We start from the raw sequence: 19,629 nt of genomic DNA on the forward strand, positions 1-19,629 counted from the left end.
CAGTGGAATTTTAGGAAGTTCTCAAAAGTATAAACATAAATTTTCGCGAATTGTTTTTCCTTTTATGAATATATTTTTATAAATTTTGCGTCGATGTTTTGACAAGAAATTTAAAAAAACAAATACCTGAATCATCGTTCTACAAATGCCGTATGAAACGTTTAATGTCACAAGTATTTATATAGTGCCTGGTTTGATCCCAGCTAGTGGCACTGAGTGAAATCTCGAAACAACTCTTTCCGCGTGGAGTTTGCAAGTTCTCTACCCACTGGTTAAAGAGTTTTTCCCCCGAGTTCTTCGGTTTCCCTTTTCCATTAAAATTTTTTAGGTTTAAGGTTATAGTAAGTGTAGGGAGCTGTTGGCTCGTGTAGAACGAAGAGCTTGCCACAACCTACCTACACAGAATAACCCTGAATTAATGGCGTTAAAAGTCACTCGTTGACTTGAGCCGACGGTGGTGCATTAAGTGTTAGCCTAGCTGATTAATATATCAATATGTATTTTATTCCAGTTACATGTATGATATTCGCCTGAAACTGGTTATTTTGGCCAATAAAATAGTATGGGGTTAAATACATTATATGCTAACTTTCCAAAATTTAAATGAAATAACAATTTTTTTATTGTGTGGATTGAATACCACCCGCCGTAAAAACAATCTAAAGATCTCACCAAAGTGAATTTGGTTTTTGCCTTTATTTCCCGAATCTTATTGACTTTAGAAATTTAATAATGTTCTATGAAATATGTTTTCTGATTTAATAAAAAACCGTTTTGTTTGGTAGGCGACCACGAATACGCGGAGCCATACACGGCTTTGCCGCCTCCGAGACGGTTAAGTACGGAGACGCCCTGTCGAGGTTTCATTCCAACAAACTGTACTGTAAGTATTTAAAACGTTCGTTTACTAACAGTTAATGCACCTGGTGTGATCACGGGAAATGGTGGGGTATGTTATGTATGCTGGCGTGTGTGAAACGCAAATTACACTTCGTTACCGACTAATCAATCGCGTATAACCTCGTATTTTACAACATTAATTCTTGCTCCGTTGTAAAACGTGAACCCCGAAATTCGTAATTTAACAACTTTATTTTCCATAAATTGCACGCTCGCACGTTTTTCGCTTTTAACAATCGCGAATTTACCGCTAACTTTGAAAACAATTTTGTTGAAACGTCGTTCCTTCGTTACGATCGAATTGCATGAATATAACGAAAACCAATTGAATCGTATGCTCGAATGTGAATTGCATCGCTTCTTTTACCCTATTTATGAAACGTGTCATACAGCTTTCCGTAGAGCTAACGTCTCATCCCCCTATTTCTTTGTATGTCTCTTCGAATGGTGTTCAATGAAGTATGTAACTCTTAAACCTTGTTGCGAAATAGCCGACTCGTTTCCCGAATGCGACTGTCAGGTAAATGACCATCCCGGCCAATAACGGAAGAATCATTTCCTCTCGTCTATTTTCCTTCTTCTCTATCTCTGTTACGTTTTATTTTCTCTCCGCGTTCCGCGATCTCTCTTTTTCCATCATAACTCGATCGTATTATCAGCTCAATCATTTATACGCGGACGATTTAACGGAGGGAAATCCATCGAGAAAAATGTACGCCGTAACTGAAGAAATAAAAGTGCATCTTACGTATCTTCGTCTATCTCTCATCCATCCCAAAAAACGGGGAGGAAAACCATTTTATCTATCGATACGCGTCTACTCGCCCATACACGCGGATTACGAACCTTCCTTTAAAAAAACATTACTGTCGAAAACGCTTAAGCCTTTTGAATATCCTACTCGATTTTTATATTTTTTATCGGACCAAATCCTGTACAGACCTATTTTTGCATCATAGCGAACTTATAGATTACATAATGGTATTTATATTTTTAAAATTAGTTGTACTTTACCTAAGTAGTTAATAACTGGACGAACTAGTTAAATGTTCTTTTTTATCAGTTTGTGTTTGTAGAAAGTCGTGGTTTTTTATTACTTTACTCTCTCATCTCTATCTATCTCTCTGTGAACGCGTGATGTTGTAGTGGTCGGGTCACAGCTCGTTTCTTTTTTCTCCTCTTTTTCTTGATGGCCCGCTCCCGAAAACGCAGCATGCCATGGATGACGGAGGAGCTATGGGTGGGACTCTAGGCAGAAGAGCCTCGCGGCCGGATTCGAGGACATCGCTACTTTTTCAAGGTAATTTCTTGATCGATAAACTCTTTTTAGAGAGTTATTTTTTTCGGAAAAAAGTGTAAAGAGTGGCAGACGTTGGCCGAAAACGCGACGAAAAAGAGCAGAGTAAATCTTCTCCGAAGAGTTGAATGGGATAAATCGAAGGAATATAGCGCTATGGCCTATCCCGGTTCGTTTTTGAGCCAACTGAGGGTATATTATCGCCGCTGCCTTTCGAAGGATTTAGGCGTTGATGGGAAAGTTTTTTCCTCGTTTTCGGTTGAGTGAAAATCGCGCAGTTTTTCGTTTGGACAAAACGATCTTCAATTAAAGGTTATCTATCAAGCGCAGTTTTCGATTCATTCCCTCGTCTGGCTATGCCACTAACCCACGTCACCAGACATCTTCTTCTTGAAGACGAGGACGTGAACTTTACCCCTTTGGCGATAGTGGCTTCAACTACGGGATGAGGGTTTGGTCAAACGTATGTTCTTTTCGCCTTTCCGCCACCTCGGAACGGATGAGGGGGTATTACCGGAAGAAAAAGGCGCCAAAAGAAGATTAAATTTAAGTGGGACTTTTGCGACTGTCAAATAGTGATGGAGATCTTTTCGTCCTCTTTTAAAAGACATAAAAAGGATCGCTTTCTATTCCGGGATATGGCGGAGACGACGGAGACGGGATGATGCTTACTAGGAAGAGGAGGAAAAGGAGTGGATATCCCTCTCTCTCTTTGGCTCTTTCTCCTCTTCGCTGGCTATTGGCTCTGTCCTGGCAGAATTTTCGTATTCCTTTTTAAAGTCGTCAACCATGCGGAAAGAGCCACGCCGAAGAGTAATATTTTAAAGAAATCGAAGTATATAGAGATTATTTTTCTTCTCGACTGCCATTTCGTTTGTTTTCGAAATATATCGCTGGTCGAGTTCGCATCGTCGTGTAATATAATAATCATAATAATCAGATAGGCTAATACCCAAGGCACCACCCGAGGCCCAAGTAATCGAGCTACTATTAATGCCTTTATCTCAGGTGCCCGGGTTACAAAGCCAGCGTTTTCCACTCTTCACACTTTTTTATTCAAAAAAATAGGGCCACAGCTCCCTACACTCACTATCACCGTTAACATCTACAAGTTTTTATCGACAGGGGTAACCGAAGAGCTATAGGGGAAGCCCCTCTAACCAGTGGGAAGAGAACTTGCAATGTACAACGGAATTACTAAATACAAAGCTAGCCAAACCTTTTCTTTCCTTTTAAAAAAAAATGGTTAAACCCGCGTATAACCATAGAAAGTTTCAAATTTAAGGTTACGGTTTTCATCACTTTCTTTTTTTATATTTAACCCGCGCCTCAAAGCGAACTCGACTATTTTCTCAAACAGAAAATCGTCTCTAAAATCGTTTACATTAAGATTTTCTTAAGTTGAACGAATTCGTTAAATTTTCGGGTGCCAGACGGGATTGGGAAATGTTTTCGGTATAAACAGTCCGTAATGGACCGAGGGGGTGATCGCGCTTTGATGGCTTAAGCTCATTTATATTCGATAGAAAGAATCTCACCCGCGAATGGCTTCAGACAGGCAGACAAACAGCTCTTTATTATTCCTCCTCCGATAATCTTGTTTTTCTTCGTCCGTCGTCTGATTTAGGATCTCAACAGCGGAACCATTTGCCTAGTACGGCCGAGTACGGCGGCAGCTATTCCGGGCAATTGCACGAGGACAGCCTCGAACGACATTTAGGAGCCGCTAGAAGACCACAGAGGTAGCGATACTCTCAACGGTCGATCACTGGAGTATTCGAAGACATTAATACATCAAAATGGAGACGGACGTATTATAATTAACCGGTAACGGGCGCTACTGGAGGCGTATAGAGAAGAAGACAAATCTAGGCTTCCTGGTACACACACGTACCAGGTATATATAAAATTATTCAAGTGAAAAAAAAACCCAAAAAATCTGTTTGTATACCGACAGAACTACAACAAATGAGGTTTTATTGAAAAAATAGCTATAGGAAAAGTAAATGTTTACATTATTAAAAAAAAAGGATTTTCCCATATGAAAATTTTACTTTCTTACATCATAACAAGAATGCAATAGAGTAAACGGAGAATAACTGAACAGCATCTCTCTCCGTGTAGGCGGAAAATGAAACCAAATGCTGTGTTATCCGTTAAACTGAATGCATTCTTGATCATACATATTCAATTTTAGACAAAGTAAGCATTGTTCAGGGAGAAGTACGCTACCAAGGGCGATGACTCTCTCTCTAAATCCTACCTACCAGATATTTTAATAAAAGATACCACGCCTTACTTTTGCCTTTGACTAAACTGCTAAGTAAAACTGTAGTAGTTATAATGAGCCCCCTAGTGAAAAAGTTTAATCAAATTCGCCTCTGGTTATAGAGGGCTTTATGCCTTCTTCTAGCGTATCCGTTATTTGAATAACTTTTAATGATCTAAGCTTTCTAGACCGTCCGCCCGCCTATAGAAAACAAAATAAAAATAAAAACAAGAATGAATATTTTTTTAAGGACTAAGGTTGTTCCCTAAGTAATGAAAGGAAAAAATGTAGTAAAGAGGAAGGCAGGCACCATCTTTTAAAACTCTAAACATTATAATATCGTTAAGGGGAGGATCATTTTTGCGCATTACCAACTCTTTAGGAACGAAACTCCGTAAAGACTGTATACACGTGGAAGCTATAAAAGGGAACTTTAATTTTCCATCTCCCCGGGGGTAATTCGTCAAAGTTCCGCGAAATATATACTTAAATAGCTATCATCACCCACCCTCTCTTTTCCCCCCAATTTTATATATATAACCGTATAAGATTAGACTTTAAACTTATCACGTTTTTTATATTCCCGAATCCCGTAGCCCGTTTCTAAGGCCATAACCTCGCTAACTAGAAACGGCGTAAAAGGCAGAGAGGAAAACATATATAGAACCCAGAATCGCGAGAAAGTCGATCTAACGTGAAATGCTTTTGGGCTGTATATACACACACGGAGCCAGAGTAGAGACACCACACTGCGCGGTACGTAACTCTATGGGAGCTTAAGTAAAACCCGATATTCCAAAGCGTAAATCGTTCGATCGAAGTCGATTACACATCGGGTGAGCAAAAAGGAGAGATGATGATGGGCCGAGAAGGAAAGAAGACCCAGGATGGGAGGATGGGGGGTCGAGAGCCCCGCTGGAAGAAGCGAAGACGCCTTAGAGAGGGAGAGAGAGGTGTAATGGAAGGGGACCGGTTTGGCACTGGGCCACCAAGCCCAGGAGCCGCTTCCGAGCTACTAGCTAGGCCGGCAGCGAACGGGACTCTCCGAGCGCGGCTTGAAGGCACGGCTTCTCGGGGAGATGGATGAAGCTTCTCCGGGCATGCAGGGGTGGAGACCCTTTCGTCTCGCGATGGGGGCTCGTGTAAATAAACTGTCTTTGACAGCGTAACGAGATTAGGTTGATGACAAATTAACCTACTCCTTGTTAGAAGTTTCTATCTCGCGCCACTTTCTCTCTCTCTCTCTTATAAAACATTATAGAGTAGCACTGTGTAGCTCCCCGCTAGCGTCCTAGCTAGCAATTCAGTCGAGGCGATTATAGGGTGAAGACTACGTCACCTCACCGTCTCGGTTTTCATCGATGACTTTGTAATTACGAGTTGACGGTTCCATTCGAGGCGGACACTAGGGTGAAGTCCGTCTTGGATGAAAGGGTAAATCTCTGGCCGTCGACGCGGTCTCAATTTTCAACGAGAACTCGGTAATTCTAGCCTCATTTTGACACCCTCCTCCGCGTCGCCCGTCCTTATTTTGGCCCTTTTTATTTTATCCCGTTTTCAGCGAGCGTGTCCGAGACGAAAAATTGCGTTCTCGCTGGCAGCGGCCGTCTCACTTTCCATCTCGAGCGCGGATAAAAAACAACGTGTAAAGAATAAAGGCGAAAGTGGCTCTAGTTTCGGATTGATTCGAAGAGTTATCGAGTATCGTGTAATATAAACGAAATTGCCCAGGGAATATTCGATTTCCACGACCTTCCTCTCCCGCGCCACTAAGTACGGGCCCTCGCTTCTACCTACGCGACGTTTCTCCCAGATCGAATTTAGATTGTTTGGGACAGTCGAGAGAGTGATTGAATAATGAGGGGTATTTGTGGCGTGGATACGAAGAGGCTCTTTTCTTATTCTTGTTTGGGACCATTTTTCGCGGATCGCTTGTGGAATACGCTTCTTCGTAACAACCGTCCAGAAGTCATTTCCTCCAACTGAAGAAAGATGCTAACATTTTGGGGTTTAGTATAACTCGGAATTGGCTTTTCTTCAATTTCGCCTGGAGTCTTAAATAGGGATCGTTAAATGTGATAAAGAAACGCGCTGACAACTTGATTAGATTTGGGGGTGTTAAAAGTTACCTCTTTCATATATACTTCGGACTTTCGCTAAAAGTATACATCAAATGTTTTGTTAATGTACGTATTGCAGTTCGAAGGAAATTGCAAGATTTGTTTTTCAGATCGTAATTCTTATCTGTATTCCATTAAAGTTGAAGAAGGAAGTCATCGGAAGGCGCATAAATCGTAGATTTGAAAAATATCGCCTTCAATTTTGATCCAAATATTTTTATGAAAAACCTAATAAAAGCTAATTAATAATTTCCATTACGCTCATATAACGCGAATTGACAATCAAACCTAGTCAAATTTCTAATAATCGGCAGGTTTAGCGCGCGCTAGAAGACTTGTACGAACTTTACCTGTCTCTTGTTTCGGGGCTTTGAAAATTGAATCGATGACCCAGCTGCCTTAAACAAAACGTTACCGTAAATTAGAGAATGTATTTGATCTACATACTTAATTTATTGAACCATAATTTTTATGGTGTTTATTTATAATATATTTAATAGGGACTTGCTCTTATTCTGGCATTATTATTTATAAATCAGTCCAATGTCCTAATACCCTCTAAAAGTGGCCGAAACTTTTTGTTAGTACTTTTAGCCTCAGTTTCCTATAGTTTCCAAGTCAGCCGGCAGATAGGCGTTAGTCCGGAAAAGAGGGAAAATCCGATATACAGACATCAAGATGAAAGGGTTTTGACGGTTCACCCGATAAGTCGGAACACCTCGTTGCCAAAAGCCAAGCGAAGGAAGATCGAAGCTGCCTAGAAAAAAAAATCGAACGTATTAAGAAATGCACGCGCCATTTGCTTCGCGTTCACCCACCGCGTGTATCGGCGCGACTGATCTCGGCCGAATTGACTTTTGCTTTCCCTCCGGCCAACCCCACGCCCGAACCTTTTTCTCGGTTCTACTTCTTGGCACGCTCGGAAGAGGAGACTGGATGTGGAAAAATCGATCATAACGTAAGTAACGTTTTATTCGATTACCTTTTATCGATTCCCGATTAGGGGATCGATTAGAATTAGGCACTTGGCGATCGGGGGAGAGCGAGCGCGTCTCTTCGTCCTGACAAATTGACAAACGGAATACAAACGTTCTCGGAAAACGATGCCCCTCGTCCTACACGCGTCGGCAAAAAAGGATGGTTGGTCGGAAGGGAATTGCGCGACTGGGACGGCTTGCATTCGCGGAGAGCGCGTGAAAGAAATCGATCTGGCGTTAAGGGATGTTTGAAAACCGAAGTGATAAGTCAATCTCTCGGCCATGCCTCGAAAGACAGATACAAAGCGATAAGCATTTACCGAAATTATGGGCGCCAGTTATAATTGATCGCTATGTATGATAATTATACTACGTTTGGCAACGCTGCTATCGAGATAAGTTCTTGGCCGCGCTAGTAAAATAGTCAATAAAACCGATTCAGAGTTTTACCAGGAAGAATAAATAGACAGAACCAGGTCGTTAAAGTTTGGATAAATAATCTAATGGGCCCGAATCTAGATAACGCCCTAAGTTTTTTTACAGCAGCGCCGCTTGTACCGTCATGGTGTAGTTTATTATAAAAATGTCTACCCAAATTTAAAAAAGTGCCCAATAAAAGCGAACACCATTAGAGCTGATATCTTTAGCTAAAGTATTTACGTGCGTGCTTTGAATTTGGGTGAAAATGTTTCGCTTTTATCTCGGTAGGAGCGCTGGCAAGCAATGCAGTCTGAAGAATGGGGTTTATGCTCATGATTCGTGCTCATTAGTTTATTTGCTAAAGGCTCAAGCTAGTCTTAAAGGGGTTCCCGAAATTAGTACAAAATTTGGTTTATAAAGTGAAGCCAAACCTAGTTGACTTGGTTGGACTAGCCTGTCTAATCTGCTAACCAACCAACATAATATATATAATAATCAGCTAGGCTAATACCCAAGACACCACCTCAGGCCTAAGTCATCACGCGACTTTTAAAGCCATTAATACAAATAGCCGGGTTACAATGCGTAGGAGGGTGCTTGCTTAGTTATCCTTTTGATACGTTGTGGGGCGAAGCTAATAAAGATATTTAATAAACTGGGTGATTGGATTAAAATATATTTCATGTGGTCTTGATTCTCCGTTTGGTGAGATCTTATTTAATCCTGCAGAAGTTTTGGAGGAGCTACAATGTATGAGCTACTACAACTTTGTAAGTAATCTTAAAAAACCATTACAAATAGCTCCCCATGGGCTAACCATATAATATCATCTTCTATCATTATCATCGAAATAAAGTAAACATATCGTGGTAGAGAAAAAAAGCTATTATATAGAGCATCATTAGTTTCCTCGGTGATCATTATGTTCAAAGGAAAATCCAAGAAAAGAAAGACATTACGGATAGTGTAGGTGTGGGGGTGGGAAAGGGGGGAGGTGGTAACAAGGTATATCGAACGACGCCATTTTTTTATCACTTTTTATCTTCATTGTGCCAAATTCAGTGAGCGCGTTAATCCGTCCATTTAGAATCGGGCGCGTCGAGGCTCATTTATTCAGCCGACTAATAGCCACGTGCGTCATGGCGTCACGTATACCGCCTCGGAGTGAATATAATAAAGCCCTTCGCGTGACTTAGTTCATAAAGCTAAATACGCTATCCAAGAGTGCCAGAGGATAAAAAAAATATATATTTTTTTTCAAAGCGGAGAAAGGGTGACCCAACTCCTTCGGCGGTGAGATCCAAATGAAAGGGTTTTGCACTCGGCACGAACTGCCAGCAATCTAGATAATGCTCTCCGCTAGTGAACAGTCAGTTTTTTCCCGTCCATGGAATTTCAAATTTATTTCGTTTAGAATTCAACCTACGAATGAGTCTTTAGTTCTTACAAAAACGGCTCTCTATTTTTCTGTTTGTCTGAATTGTTTTTTGCGATTCTACTTTCGTCTATAGCCATTTTTTTTACGTCTGGCATTTATCTCGCTCTTCTTGTGATGACTCTTTCTTATTCCGTTTCGTTACGAATCGTTTGTATTTTTTAGCAAGGAAGGATAAGGGTTTATTTTATAATTTGGAATGTTATCTCGATGTTGATTTGTAATTATTATTTTGCCTCGTGGAATATAATATTTGATTTCAGTGAGCAGGTGCATTTTGTAAATTTTGTTACATAATAATATGGATCGGAAATAAATTTACATAAAATATTTAAAAATGTAATACAATAAGTTTATAATACCCTTTTGCAATTAGTGTGTCCGTCCTCTATCTTCCCCTTGTATAAGTTTGGCTGAAAGTAATTTCTAGAATGACCTTCCAATTTTGGTAATGAGTACTCTTCGCTTCGTAATCATAGTGGGAACGTGCAGACAGTCGTGCCGATGCGTAGAATAAGTCGTATATAAGTTTGCGTATTTTTGTCGCTAGAAGTGCCTATATTTTAGGGCTTGACGTTAACTGTACATCATTTCAAACATATGTACAGTATCAATTATTATTGCTCCTAACTGACACACTTATGGATCGTAATTATACCCATTTTGATAGGAACTGTGTATTACTTTCCAGTATATTTGGAACGTTTGGTGGTTTTCCTCCAAAGGGTCAAATCAGATTACGCCAGATTGCCTCTTACGCGCAATCGTTAGGTTATGATAACCTTTGGGGCTGATAATTAGTTGATATACTCGGTACCGATCTGGTAATTAATCGCGCCATTACCGGAACGCGTACGAGGTTTAATACCAGGGATCGTCCCGGTAAATCGGCACTTACCAACGAGACCCCTCTTGGAACTGATAGCGGGGTGTGTGTCTAGCTTAAGCCATTGAACGAGGGTATAGCGATCAAAATAAACGGGTAACAATTATCTTCTTGTAGTCCGGCTCACTCTTTCTAAAGCTCATTACCAGCGAAACCTAATTAATCAACGTTAAGGACTTTTTCTCGGAACTTTTAGCCCAAAAATAAAAGAATGGTAGAAAATAGGCTCGCGGAACCATTAGAAGAAGAGACAAGCACCCTGGCCGTTTCCTGTAAAAAGAGCGCGTGGGGTGGCCCGAAAAGAGGGAATTCGGCTGGAAAGAAAATCTACGGACTCTACCAGACCATTGGAGTATCATTAATACACAAATTAGATTCTAGCCCGTGTAATTAAAAGCGGCCAAAACTAAAGAAGTTTGCTTGGTAATGAAGTAATAAAAGTGACGCTACCATTAGATCCCCGGCAGCGGGAAAGAGAGAGAAAGAGAGAGAGACTAGGAAGACGGAGAAAGAAAAAGCTTTTTGTTCTTCAGCGGGCTTGTTTGTTCTCTACATATATACCGCGTCTACGGTCCCATTAGAGCCAAACCTCACCACTAAGAGCCCCAGAGGGTCTTTAGTCGACAAACGAAACCTACGGCGCTTCTCGGGATGGTTTTCTCCCCGATCCTGGGAAGAAACCATCTTCTCTCGCCTCTTGGTGAAGAGACTTTAGCCTTAGTAGGATGGGGAACCTTTTTAGAAAGAGGTTCTACGGGCGGCTAAAGCAATCACATTCCATCTCAAAGGCCCCGCACGCTCCCCTCCGCGGTAATAGGCCCTAAAAAGACGTTATCTGTCGGCATCCAGAAACCAATCACTGGGAATGTCTGAGGGAATATATCCGCGACTGTGAGTGTTCCTGTCAGGCAACCGCCGATGCATCTGCATCCTTCGTATATTAAAGAAGCTCGCTCTCCAGTATAATTTCGGGGTGACAACGCCAAACGTGACCCTGAGGGGGTATTGAGAGTAGCCACGCGAATGTTCTTGTCGATTGAAAGGTGTCACGTGACCTGGGTTACTCTTTGACGGAGAGAATCTGTTGTCAAACGAATGGGAACCTTTTTCGCAAATTGTTAGTGGGATATCTCCCGTGAAAATATTCCTCGCCATCAAATGATACTTTCTAACCTCATTTTTCTCTTTCTATTTTTAACCTTCAAAAGGGAATTTCAAATACAAAATGGCAACCACCACGTATCGATGTGAGAAAAGCTTGGTCGAGGATTTGAACTTAGATAATAAGACGGCTGAAGTATAATAGTTGTATAAACGTTCGTAGATTTTACCCTATCCCTATGGTACACTGAAATACTAGGCGATCATATTATATAGCAGACTCTTCGTAGCAGTTTATTAGACTAGGATATTTTATTTTACATCTTTGACGAGAGCTCCGCAAGAAGACGTGTGCCGGGCCACGTCGCGATGGGGGCTTAAGTATCTGTTTGGCAAATACTCCATCATACGTCGGCTGTCGGATGATATATTACGAAAAATGATAAGAATGTTTATGGCCAAGTCAATCATGCCAAGCTTATTAGAGAGTCGGAGGGAAATGTAGGTGTCTTTTATGAATCCCTTTGGGGGAGGGGGCTCTTCTATCCCTAACTCCTGAAACGAGGGGGGGGGGGGGTAGCGATCGTTTGTTGTGACGTGTTTGCTTCAAAGTCTGATAAAAGTTTTGAAATGTTGTACCTCGAATATATACCCCATTTCCTTTGAATATTAAATTTAGAAGCGTTTTAAAATCCATAAATATTCTCCGCTTCGAAATGCGCGTTAGCTCGGTCGTAAACGTCTATTGGGAAGGTTCAATTTTGTCAGGAATCAAATTCCGTTTGCGACATTAAAAATTATATTCGTTTATTAATATGATATAATTTTAACTCGAATTTATGTAAATATTGTTTTAGACTGGTGAGGGTTGAATAGGCCTATATATATTAAATTGGTCTACCGCGTCTTTGACAAATTAGCGATTTAAAATGGCATCGGTTTAACACTCTTTTACGTAATCTAATTATTCGGCGCTGAATGGGACGAAGTTCCGCGGTACGCGAGGTTCGAGAGAAAGAGCTGTATGGAAAATAATTAGGGTTGCGCTTTAACTAATCAGCTATATGCTAATTGCTTCGATTCGTCGTCCGTGTCTCTCAACGAAAGCCCAGCGGGCAGGGGTGATTCCACCAGGGAATCGAGACTTGGCACCCACTTTTGAATTAACACAGCGCCACCGTAATTCGCAATAGGGCGAAATGGAGCCGCGCACGTGTACTCGCTGCTTATAATTGGTGAGAGAGTCCTAATAAAATATATACGGGTATATATATGGAAGTTTGGGATGCCGGAGCCGAGTGTTAATCGAAATCGGGTTCCCTGGCTATTATTATTTCTCGGAAAGATTGGAGCCTTCTATATTACCCGTCGGCGTTTGTTCGCGGATGTTCTTCTTATACATGACTAGTCGTCATAGCCCCCGGGCCGAAACTAATGAGAAAGGATCCTCCCAATTCCTAACCTATTAATTTCGGGTCATTTCCTGTCGGTTGGCCGAATGTCATCACCCATTGCTGGGCAAACAAAGAAACCCTGTTTCAAGGCGATATGGGAGAGAGGAGCCAGTTGGACTAACACACTCACTCTCTCCTCTTTCTATCCTTTTCGTATAGAAAGATATAGATACACTTTTCTACCGAAATTCTCTCACCCCGTTTCCAAACTATACTAGGGCCCAGTGTCAGCGTTCAATTTGGACAAAGGTCGACCCTACAGTTTACTCTGATCCGGCACTTTCAGTCTCGCTTATGGGATAACTATTGATTTGATTCTAGTTTTAGGTTGAAGTCGAAATATTCCTGATTGCTCCGAGCGGGAGGAAAGAGGAGGAGAGAGAGAGCGAGCGAGAGGGGAAATGAAAATTCCGGGTGACGTTTCCGGTGTAGACGCGCTGACATCCACCAAACGTAACGTTTGCTCAGTCTAAAAATAACGATTAACGTTTAGATAAAAAAATGTGAAAGTTAGTTTTCGACGGAAAGGTTTTATTGAGTTACGACGGGAACGGAAAATAAGATAACTTCCGTTCCGCAGAGGGGCCCTTCTTCTACAGCGAAGGCGTTGCACGTTTCGCTTGTCAACTAAGGAATGAGTCTTTCGTTTTCTTGTTGGTATTTCTTTACTATATTACCGTCTTTAAGACTGAGACCGATAGATGGGAAAAATGTCCTTTTTTTATCGTTGGTTTTGTTCATAATTTATGGAATTTATTATCAAATGTATTTCGTATTCTATTTAGTTTCAGAAAGTTCTCAGGGTCTACGGTAAATTTAGTTTACCGGTTTGATGTATTGAAAATTGCAAGTACGTAAATAAAAAGACGCGGATTAAGAGCCTATCTTTGTTCATTTTTAAATTTATAATTTAATAATATAATTAAATGTCAAAATATAATATGCCAGACGACATTGTGTGTTTATACCCAGTACAAAATTCCCTCAAACATTATGGTGAATTTCATTTTGCGAATGCTACCTCAAATCTTCGTCACGCTTGACTTAGTGACGTCACAGCTCCTAAACGGTAAGTTCGAGCATGTTTTCTTAAGAACCTTTTGGAGGTACGTTTTGAAATGTCGATATCATTAACGGTTATTGATAGAGTTCATAGAATCGCTGAAAGGCTGAGCTGTATTCACTTTTATTTGTGTCTATAGGAGTTAATTTAAAGGCAGCTATAACTTTTTATACGTATCAAAGGTCGGTTCTTGGAGGCCTTAACATTGAAATACTTTAAGATAAATTATTTAATGTTGCGTCGTTCTAGCTATACTATGGGCAGAGGTTTTATTTTACTTATATATATTAACCTGTTAATTATATTGAGATTTAAATCTATAACATTTCTTATAACTCATAATCACTTAGTTGCCTTCGGTACTTGCTCAATTCAAGAATTTGTCTACACAAGGAGAAAAATATATTTTTACTTATCTTTCTCCTAAGTTTCTGTACCCTTGCATTTAAAAAAGTGTGCTTTATTTTTGGCTAAATTGTAAATTTGGTAATACCATTCGTTTGCTCAGCCTATTCACGATCAGGAAGGAAATTATATAGAAATATAAATGAGACTGGAAGCACGATTAGATTGTGGTGAGATAATGTACGAGTTAGAAGGCTGCCATGAGAGTGGAATCACCAGTATTCTTAGTGGGAGCACGCCAACTATTTAAAAAAAATTCAAGTTTTAATTTTTTTTAATAGATGGCGCATTCCTGCGTGGATTAGTAGCGATTCCGCTCTCATGGCAGCCTTCTAGCTTGCCCGTTTTCCTTGAGATTACCGAATTGTGGTGAGATGTACGAGTTAGAAGGCTGCCATGAGAGTTGAATCGCCAGTATTCTTTGTGGGAGCTCGCCATCTATTTTTTTTTTTAAGTTTTTTTTAATAGATGGCGTATTCCTGCTTGGATAAGTAGCGATCTCACTCTCATGGCAGCCTTATGGCTTGCCCGTTTTCTTTGAGATTACCGGATAGCGCAGTGGTTCTAGTCTCATTTCTATTTCTATGAGAAATTATCGCATAAATGTTTGCCTTTCAGATTACACAGAGCTGCCTAGTGGCCAACGCGAGAAACTCATTTACTGCTAGTATATTTTCTACTTAGAGGACTTCTTGTGTTTTATAATAGCAGTTTGTTGGTTTAGCATAAGAAAATCCAAATGCCAAGGAACCTTTTTCGTTGGCCGATAAGTGACTCTAAATAATCTATTAAAGATATAATGACAACTAAGGAGCGTTTTGATGTATACACAATGAAACATTTTGATGTGTAAAAGTGTAAACAATGAAACATTTTGATGTGTAAAAGTGTAAACAATGAAACATTTTGATGTGTAAAAGTGCAAACAATGAAACATTTTGATGTGTAAAAGTGTAAACAATGAAACATTTTGATGTGTAAAAGTGTAAACAATGAAACATTTTGATGTTTTATCAATAACTAATTTTTGCATTTTTATGCTGTTAAACCGATGCTCCGCACCATTTCAGGCTCCATCTTGATATTAGGTATAAAGTGCCATCTCATGAAAGAAATACCAAAAATTATTCATATTCTAAATACATATTATGTATTATGTTTTTATCAATTAATAAAGACTTACTTCTAATATAACAGTAGACTTTAATAATGCAAATAATGATATTACAAATCCTATATCATTTGATTGAATGGGACATACTAATTTTCGAAAGCAAACTCTTTTTGCAAACTTTGCGCAAGTTTTGATATTTTCAGAAATAGCCAATAGTTTGCAAATCAAATACTAATTTGCGCAAGATTTTTGCAAAATTTTATCAGATATTGATAATTTCAATTCTATTTACCTCAGATATCATAGTTTGCAAAAATATACTATTTTGCGCAAGGTTTTTGCAAACTTTTAACGATTATTGGTGTTTTCAATTATATATACCTCAGATATCATAGTTTGCAAAAACCTTGCGCAAAATAGTATATTTTTCCAAACTATGATATCCGTGGTAATTAGAATTGAAAATTTCAATATCGTTGACAAGTGTGCAAAAACCTTGCGCAAAATAGTGCGTCAACGATCGGCTTAACAGACATCCATTATTCGATTTGTTCAGCGCGAAGCTTTTACAATCCGCTATCAACATTACTCGCAACGACAGAATGTCTATCTCTTTTTCGCATGTTCGATTTGTACCCGCGTTTTCTATTTCCAAGAACGCTTCGGTTCGGGTTTTTTCGGAAACACTCCACGGAGTTGCATTTTGTAAAACCCTAGTAGAGCCAGATACGTACAAAGGGGGTACAATATTAAAGAACCAGTTTTGAAAGTCCCTAGCTTGACCGTTTACAATGAGGTTTGCAAATATCCTTGAAAAATGTACATTTTGACAATGGACTAGTAAAATTAGCTGGCCGGGGCGGAAATTGGTCTCTAATATATTTAAAGAAAGAAGCGCCTAAATATTCGTTACAATGTACTGATGTGGCCTCATTTTGTTCTCTGTGTTACTTAGTGCTATTAATACTTGGCGCAGGTGGGTTTAATTGAGAGCGAACCAGAGATGTGTCCCGTCCTTGAGCTTGAGTAAGGGTGGGATGAACTGTCACACCGATACGGTATGGAGTAGCTGGTGTATGTTTCAAATTGAACTAAAACGACAAATTACCTTCACGTTTGATAATTTGACCTTCAAACCATGGCCTAATAAATATTCTTTCACGACCCCATAAACAAATGATGACGCCTCACATTCAATTTAGTTTCAGGCTTTCATTTTCTAGAGTGGAAAGGCTTTGCCTAAGACTTTTAAAATGTTATTCAACAGAAGATCCTCCTAAGAAGGAAAGATATCATCTTGGAATGGAGATATTAACACTGCCCTTTTGTTATGGGTATTTTTTTATTTATACCTAATTAAATATTTTACATCAAAATTATCATCACCGTTATTAATTTAATTGCAATCCATTTTAAACCGTTAAGCGTCTGTTATCGTAGAAACAATTAGCCCATAAAAGTATATTTTTTCCTTCGTTCTAGGTTCACTGACTCTACACTTTTAAAACTTTCTAGTCTTCTAGAAAACTTATTATTTCTTGTACTGTAACACATGTTACGGGATTTTTTAACAATAGGTACTTTGTTTTTTTTTTATTTTTTTATTTGTCAAGGATTACAGTATTGCAAAAAGTTTTAACCGCTAGTTATTATTTAAAAAGATATGATCAATGTTAAATTGTTACTTGCCAGCAATCTTTACAACGGAAAATATGACATATTTCAAGATTTGTGTACGTGTTGGATGACGAGGACCAAGGGGTGATTATTCCTCGTTTCGGTTTGTCTCTCCGTCAGAAAATCGAGAGCTCCTCTAGTCGCAGTCGCGTGTGACGTAGTTGGATCCCTTCTTCGAAGCGCCTACGTTCTAGACACAATAATGAGGCGTCTTACAATCTCAAAACCATGTATAAACTATGTCTGTCATTTTAAAAACTTTAATCGTTTTTATAAGAATTTAGGACTATAAGGGAACTTATGGCACACCGTTCAGGACTAAATTCAACCAAAAATATTTATATATTTTTTGTAAATATAAAGGTGTTTTTAAAATATAAAGGCGTTTTTGAAATATAAATTACTTTTCAAAATATAAGGCGAATTCGTCTAAGACATTCGAGGCCAGTTTAAGAAATGTACTACCTACCTGGAAGGTACAAACGGACTATAGTAACACTGGAAGGTACAAACGCACTATAGTAACACATACCTCACAGGCAGTGGCGTAGACAAGGGGGATTTCCGTGTCATCGCCCCCATTAGGCCTACGTTTGACTGTACTAAATTGTCACCCCTCCTCGACCCCCTTTGACGAATTTCTGACTACGCCACTGCTTACAGCCTACAATGATAGTTTTTTGTTTATTTCCTGCAACTATGTAGTAGGAGACAGCAAATAAACCAAAACTTTCTCCTACAATGCAGGAAAAATGGAGTACACCCTAAATCATTTCTCCTAAGCATACCAATGGAAAAAGGACAAAACCAGAGACCCTATATTTTAAAAACACTTTTATATTTTAAAAACACTTTTATATTTTAAAAGTGCTTTATATTTTAAAAATGACTTTATATTTTTAAAACAGCTTTATATTTAAAAAAATACCCCCATTTTTACAAAAAAATCTCTATTTTTTTATTGAGTTTTGTCCTGAACAGCGTGCCATAGGAACTCTTATTTATTTACATCTAAATAATCCAAAGTTTATATTTTCAAAAAAACACTTTAATATAGACTAAATCCAAAAATAGTTCTCAAGTACAGAAATGTAAAATGATAAAACACCTTTCAATTAAATTATTAATACTAGTTAAGTGACACCTTTCAATATATTAACGCTTTTAATATTTTATATATTCAGTAACTATATAACGTAATGTGATACCTTTATTATATAAAATTATAGATTTTTACTTTTAAGTATTTTAAAGTATATTAATTATACATATTCAAAATTTACATTAACAATCAACTAGAACTTTAATTACCAATTTTATAATATAACACCTTAAATTTAAAATTTTAACATTAACAGAAATCTATACATTCCTGTTACTTTAGTCAATTTTAAATTTGTACATATTTAAACTTTAAATAACACGCTACTAATACTTTATCACTTTCTTAATACTATATTTCATTTCTTGTGTTTTTTTGAAGGAATGGCAGTGGGTATTCAGAGCCTCTTTGTATTGGGTTCATCAATTCTACTCTCAGATCTCTTGGATAATCTTCTTCATAGAAATGTTCTGAGCAAATCCTTGCATATTTCACATTTATTTTGTCTTGGGAACGTCCGCAAGCGGTTATCCATTTTTGCCTTATAGTTATTTGAGATGGGAATAGATGGTATGACAAATTCTTCTTTCGGGTGACAATTGAGGAATTATTGCACCTGAGAACCTAGCATTTTAATCCGTGCATTACTGTATTATGTTGAGTTCATGACAACTTGACAAGCCTTTATTAACAAAATTCAAAATAACCGCCTTTAAAATATTAAAAGTTAAGCCTCGGCTATAAAATTCATGGTTTAAAATAGTCAAAAATACTATTATTATATAACTATACCATTTAACACTAGTAAAAATGTAATACTATAATGGATCTAATTTATGGGTAAACGATTAATGCTTACCTGATTTTTAATCCACAAAGGAATTTTATAAAAAGGCGGACGCGGGCTGCCGGCCGAAGAGGACTGTTTACAGTTAGCTCTCCCGCTCAGAGGTGGGCAAAAATAGTGAGCACTCGTTTTTGAAAATCCTGCAGTAATGAGCGAGCGCTTCAAATTCGAATTCTAGCTGCTCTTGTTCAGCGAGAGGGCTAAATTGAGCAGCCTCTGGGCGAGCGCCGAATAGTTCGCTCCGGCGTTGATGGCTGACGGCGCGCTGAGGGAGATTCCCCCCTCGACGGGTTAGTTCCCTCACTTTTAAGCGCTCACCGCGCGCTGAGCGAGATCTCCCGATCGTCGGAATAGCCCCCTCACTTTTAAGCGACGCGTTAGTACCCTCAGTAGAAAGCGCTGACGCAGCGTTGAGGGAAAATTACCGAGAGAAGGAATAGTTCGCTCAGATTTGAGCGCTAGCTACGAGCGGATTTTGATCACGGTGAGCGACGGTAAAGTTCGTTTACGCAAATCGCTCACAGCGCGGCGAGAAAAAATTTCAAAAATCAAACATTAAACT

The 19,629-nt window shown here is 39.0% G+C and overlaps 1 protein-coding gene across 1 annotated transcript in view; it reads left to right on the top strand.

Annotated features, from left to right (window-relative positions):
* LOC149936084 (cell adhesion molecule Dscam1-like) overlaps nucleotides 1-4,205 on the top strand; it is a 102,983-nt gene extending 98,778 nt beyond the window's left edge. The window contains exons 24-27 of the mRNA XM_090153096.1: nucleotides 786-883; nucleotides 1,361-1,420; nucleotides 2,113-2,200; nucleotides 3,825-4,205. Of these exons, the coding sequence (XP_090009222.1) occupies nucleotides 786-883; nucleotides 1,361-1,420; nucleotides 2,113-2,200; nucleotides 3,825-3,943 (365 nt within the window). The 3' untranslated portion in view covers nucleotides 3,944-4,205. The remainder of the gene's footprint in view (nucleotides 1-785; nucleotides 884-1,360; nucleotides 1,421-2,112; nucleotides 2,201-3,824) is intronic.
* The last annotated feature ends 15,424 nt before the right edge of the window (nucleotides 4,206-19,629 follow it).

Source organism: Leiobunum rupestre, chromosome 7 (genome assembly GCF_980474605.1).
Source record: "Leiobunum rupestre chromosome 7, qqLeiRupe1.1.hap1, whole genome shotgun sequence".
NCBI classification, from domain to species: domain Eukaryota; kingdom Metazoa; phylum Arthropoda; class Arachnida; order Opiliones; family Sclerosomatidae; genus Leiobunum; species Leiobunum rupestre.